Genomic DNA, 6,000 nt, shown 5'->3' on the forward strand with positions numbered 1-6,000 from the left:
TCATTAAAAACTGTTATTTTGATGAATTTATTCATACTATTTCATCCTTCCACGAGATATAGTCCCGACACAAATCTAGGGTCTCTACCCAAGCCGGCTGGTCGTTCGTTTTATCGGTTCGTTTGCTTAGAGACGCGACCCAGTCGTTCAGTCTTTTGTTCTGTGTCTCTCTCTGCTCAGTGCTCTGGTCAAACTGCTGAATAAGATGTTATATAATGTTATGATATGTTATATATGATATGTAATGTTATATCTCTCTCTGCTCAGTGCTCTGGTCAAACTGCTGAATAAGATGTTATATAATGTTATGATATGTTATATATGATATGTAATGTTATATCTCTCTCTGCTCAGTGCTCTGGTCAAACTGCTGAATAAAGATGTTATATAATGTTATGATATGTTATATATGATATGTAATGTTATATCTCTCTCTGCTCGGTGCTCTGGTCAAACTGCTGAATAAGATGTTATATAATGTTATGATATGTTATATATGATATGTAATGTTATATCTCTCTCTGCTCGGTGCTCTGGTCAAACTGCTGAATAAGATGTTATATAATGTTATGATATGTTATATATGATATGTAATGTTATATCTCTCTCTGCCCAGTGCTCTGGTCAAGCTGCTGAATAAGTCTATTGAGGGAACAGCTGATGATGATGATGAAGGTGTCACACCAGATACTGCCATCCGCTCTGGACTGGAACTACTGAAGGTATGGATGGATGGAGGGGACTGGTGGATGAAAGGATGAATGAATGGACAGATGAATAACTGGTTCCTGTCCTCCTCCTCCTCCAGGTTCTGTCGCTCACCCACCCCACAGCGTTCCACTCTGCCGAGACCTATGAGTCTCTGCTCCAGTGTCTGAAGATGGAGGATGACAAGGTGGCTGAAGCTGCCATACAGATCTTCAGGAACACGGGACAGAAAATAGAGACGGAACTACAGCAGATACGATCGTAAGGGAGGGAGGGAGGGAGGGAGGGTGGGTGGGAGGGAGGGTGGGGGGGAGGCAGAGAGGGAGGGAGGGAGGGAGGGGGGAGGGAGTACGTCTGTGCTAACCTCCTCTCCTTCCTCCAGTACGTCTGTGCTAACCTCCTCTTCCTCCAGTACATCTGTGCTAACCTCCTCTCCGTCCTCCAGTACATCTGTGCTAACCTCCTCTCCTCTCCTTCCTCCAGTACGTCTGTGCTAACCTCCTCCCCTTCCTCCAGTACGTCTGTGCTAACCTCCCCTTCCTCCAGTACGTCTGTGCTAACCTCCTCTCCTCCCCTTCCTCCAGTACGTCTGTGCTAACCTCCTCTCCTCTCCTTCCTCCAGTACGTCTGTGCTAACCTCCTCTCCTCCCCTTCCTCCAGTACGTCTGTGCTAACCTCCTCCCGTCCTCCAGTACGTCTGTGCTAACCTCCTCCCCTTCCTCCAGTACGTCTGTGCTAACCTCCCCTTCCTCCAGTACGTCTGTGCTAACCTCCTCTCCTCCCTCCAGTACGTCTGTGCTAACCTCCTCCCGTCCTCCAGTACGTCTGTGCTAACCTCCTCTCCTTCCTCCAGTACGTCTGTGCTAACCTCCTCTCCTCCCTCCAGTACGTCTGTGCTAACCTCCTCTCCTTCCTCCAGTACGTCTGTGCTAACCTCCCCTTCCTCCAGTACGTCTGTGCTAACCTCCTCTCCTTCCTCCAGTACGTCTGTGCTAACCTCCTCTCCTCCCTCCAGTACGTCTGTGCTAACCTCCTCTCCTTCCTCCAGTACGTCTGTGCTAACCTCTCCTTCCTCCAGTACGTCTGTGCTAACCTCTCCTTCCTCCAGTACGTCTGTGCTAACCTCCCCTTCCTCCAGTACGTCTGTGCTAACCTCCTCTCCTCCCCTTCCTCCAGTACGTCTGTGCTAACCTCCTCTCCTCTCCTTCCTCCAGTACATCTGTGCTAACCTTCCCTTCCTCCAGTACGTCTGTGCTAACCTCCTCCCGTCCTCCAGTACGTCTGTGCTAACCTCCCCTTCCTCCAGTACGTCTGTGCTAACCTCCTCTCCTCCCCTTCCTCCAGTACGTCTGTGCTAACCTCTCCTCTCCTTCCTCCAGTACGTCTGTGCTAACCTCCTCTCCTCTCCTTCCTCCAGTACATCTGTGCTAACCTCCCCTTCCTCCAGTACGTCTGTGCTAACCTCCTCTCCTCCCCTTCCTCCAGTACGTCTGTGCTAACCTCCTCTCCTCCCCTTCCTCCAGTACGTCTGTGCTAACCTCCTCTCCTCTCCTTCCTCCAGTACGTCTGTGCTAACCTCCTCTCCTCCCCTTCCTCCAGTACGTCTGTGCTAACCTCCCCTTCCTCCAGTACGTCTGTGCTAACCTCCTCTCCTCCCCTTCCTCCAGTACGTCTGTGCTAACCTCTCCTCTCCTTTCCTCCAGTACGTCTGTGCTAACCTCCCCTTCCTCCAGTACGTCTGTGCTAACCTCCCCTTCCTCCAGTACATCTGTGCTAACCTCCTCTCCTTCCTCCAGTACGTCTGTGCTAACCTCCTCTCCTCCCTCCAGTACGTCTGTGCTAACCTCCTCTCCTTCCTCCAGTACGTCTGTGCTAACCTCCCCTTCCTCCAGTACGTCTGTGCTAACCATCTCTCCTTCCTCCAGTACGTCTGTGCTAACCTCCTCTCCTCCCTCCAGTACGTCTGTGCTAACCTCCTCTCCTTCCTCCAGTACGTCTGTGCTAACCTCTCCTTCCTCCAGTACGTCTGTGCTAACCTCTCCTTCCTCCAGTACGTCTGTGCTAACCTCCCCTTCCTCCAGTACGTCTGTGCTAACCTCCCCTTCCTCCAGTACGTCTGTGCTAACCTCCTCTCCTCCCCTTCCTCCAGTACGTCTGTGCTAACCTCTCCTCTCCTTTCCTCCAGTACGTCTGTGCTAACCTCCCCTTCCTCCAGTACGTCTGTGCTAACCTCCCCTTCCTCCAGTACATCTGTGCTAACCTCCTCTCCTCCCCTTCCTCCAGTACGTCTGTGCTAACCTCCTCTCCTCCCTCCAGTACATCTGTGCTAACCTCCCCTTCCTCCAGTACGTCTGTGCTAACCTCCTCTCCTCCCCTTCCTCCAGTACGTCTGTGCTAACCTCCTCTCCTCCCTCCAGTACATCTGTGCTAACCTCCTCTCCTCCCTCCAGTACATCTGTGCTAACCTCCCCTTCCTCCAGTACGTCTGTGCTAACCTCCTCCCGTCCTCCAGTACGTCTGTGCTAACCTCCCCTTCCTCCAGTACGTCTGTGCTAACCTCCTCTCCTCCCCTTCCTCCAGTACGTCTGTGCTAACCTCTCCTCTCCTTCCTCCAGTACGTCTGTGCTAACCTCCTCTCCTCTCCTTCCTCCAGTACATCTGTGCTAACCTCCCCTTCCTCCAGTACGTCTGTGCTAACCTCCTCTCCTCCCCTTCCTCCAGTACGTCTGTGCTAACCTCTCCTCCCCTTCCTCCAGTACATCTGTGCTAACCTCCTCTCCTCCCTCCAGTACATCTGTGCTAACCTCCCCTTCCTCCAGTACGTCTGTGCTAACCTCCTCCCGTCCTCCAGTACGTCTGTGCTAACCTCCCCTTCCTCCAGTACGTCTGTGCTAACCTCCTCTCCTCCCCTTCCTCCAGTACGTCTGTGCTAACCTCTCCTCTCCTTCCTCCAGTACGTCTGTGCTAACCTCCTCTCCTCTCCTTCCTCCAGTACATCTGTGCTAACCTCCCCTTCCTCCAGTACGTCTGTGCTAACCTCCTCTCCTCCCCTTCCTCCAGTACGTCTGTGCTAACCTCTCCTCCCCTTCCTCCAGTACATCTGTGCTAACCTCCCCTTCCTCCAGTACGTCTGTGCTAACCTCCCCTCCTCCAGTACGTCTGCTAACTCCTCCCCCCCCTTCCTCCAGTACGTCTGTGCTAACCTCCCCTTCCTCCAGTACGTCTGTGCTAACCTCCCTTCCTCCAGTACGTCTGTGCTAACCTCTCTCCTCCCCTTCCTCCAGTACGTCTGTGCTAACCTCCTCTCCTCCCCTTCCTCCAGTACGTCTGTGCTAACCTCCTCTCCTCCCCTTCCTCCAGTACGTCTGTGCTAACCTCCCCTTCCTCCAGTACGTCTGTGCTAACCTCCTCTCCTCTCCTTTCCTCCAGTACGTCTGTGCTAACCTCCTCTCCTCTCCTTCCTCCAGTACCCTGATTCCAGTCCTCCATCAGAAGGCTAAGCGTGGAACCCCCCACCAGGCTAAACAGGCTGTTCACTGTATCCATGCTATCTTCTGTAACAAGGAGGTCCAGCTGGCGCAGATCTTTGAGGTAACGCACCTCACACACCTCTACACACACACACACACACACAGAGAGAGAGAGAGAGAGAGAGAGAGAGAGAGAGAGAGAGAGAGAGAGGTTAGGTGAAACTTCCTTGCCTATAGAAAGTCTTGGATTTCTTCACATTTTGTTTTCCTAAATACTCAAGTCAAAGTGGAAGAAAAAATAAAACTAATATACCTTGATTAGATAAGTATTCAGCTCCCTGAGTCGATGCGTGTTAGAAACACCTTTTGGCTGCCATTACAGCTGTGAGTCTTGTCTAAGTCTCTAAGAGCTTTCCACACCTGGATTGTACAATATTAGCCCATTCATTATTTTCATAATTCTTCAAGCTCTGTCAAGATGTTGGGGATCGTGGCTAGACTGCAGTTTTCAAGTCTTGCCATAGTTTTTAAAGCAGATTTAAGTCAAAACCGTAACTCGGCCACTCAGGAACATTCACTGTCTTCTTGGTAAGCAACTCCAGTGTAGATTTGTCCTTGTGTTGTAGGTTATTATCCTGCTGAAAGGTGAATTCCTCTCCCAGTGTCTGGTGGAAAGCAGGTTTTCCTCGAGGATTTAGTCTGTTCTTAGCTCCATCCCATTTCTTTTTTTATCCTGAAAAACTCCTCAGTATTTGCCGATGACAAGCACACCCATAACATGATGCAGCCACCACCGTGCTTGAAAAGAAGGAGGCAGTTACTCAGTGATGTGTTGGATTTGCCCCAAACATGAGACATCGCATTTAGGCCAAAAATACTATATTCCTTTGCCATTTTAGTCTTTTTTATTAATACTTTAGTGCCTTGTTGCATACATATGCATGTTTTGGAATATTTGTATTCATTTAAGTCATTATTGTGGAGTCACTACAATGTTGTTGATCCATCCTCAGTTTTCTCTCATCACAGACATTGAACTCTGTAGCTGTTTTAAAATCACCAATGAACTCATGGTGACATCACTAACAGTTTACTTCCTGCCCTGCAACTCAGTTCAGAAGGACGACTGCATCTTTGATGTGTCTGGGTGGTTTAATACATCACCCACAGGATAATTATTAACTTGACCATGCTTAAAGAGATGTTAAATGTCTGATTTGTTACTGTTACCAATCTACCAATCACTGCCCTTCTTTAGGAGACTTTCTAAAAGCTCCCTGGTCTTTGTAGTTGAATCTGTGCTTGAAATGCAATACTTGACTGAGGGACCTTCCAGATGTTGTATGGATGGGGGACAGAGGAAGGGGTAGTGGACCTTCCAGATGTTGTATGGATGGGGGACAGAGGAAGGGGTAGTGGACCTTCCAGATGTTGTATGGATGGGGGACAGAGGAAGGGGTAGTGGACCTTCCAGATGTTGTATGGATGGGGGACAGAGAAGGGTAGTGGACCTTCCAGATGTTGTATGGATGGGGGACAGAGGAAGGGGGTAGTGGACCTTCCAGATGTTGTATGGATGGGGGGACAGAGGAAGGGGTAGTGGACCTTCCAGATGTTGTATGGATGGGGGACAGAGGAAGGGGTAGTGGACCTTCCAGATGTTGTATGGATGGGGGACAGAGAGGGTAGTGGACCTTCAGATGTTGTATGGATGGGGGACAGAGGAAGGGGGGAGTGGACCTTCCAGATGTTGTATGGATGGGGGGACAGAGGAAGGGGGACAGAGGAAGGGAGTCATACTGAGGGACCTTCCAGATGTTGT

At 50.3% G+C, this 6,000-nt stretch overlaps 1 protein-coding gene across 1 annotated transcript in view; it reads left to right on the plus strand.

Moving 5' to 3' along the window:
• Positions 1-6,000, plus strand: part of pds5a (PDS5 cohesin associated factor A) — a 55,336-nt gene that overhangs the window by 23,355 nt on the left and 25,981 nt on the right. Inside the window, 3 exon segments of the mRNA XM_045214647.1 lie at positions 617-722; positions 809-969; positions 4,176-4,299. Of these exon segments, the coding sequence (XP_045070582.1) occupies positions 617-722; positions 809-969; positions 4,176-4,299 (391 nt within the window).

This window comes from Coregonus clupeaformis, unplaced genomic scaffold (genome assembly GCF_020615455.1).
Source record: "Coregonus clupeaformis isolate EN_2021a unplaced genomic scaffold, ASM2061545v1 scaf0292, whole genome shotgun sequence".
NCBI lineage: Eukaryota > Metazoa > Chordata > Actinopteri > Salmoniformes > Salmonidae > Coregonus > Coregonus clupeaformis.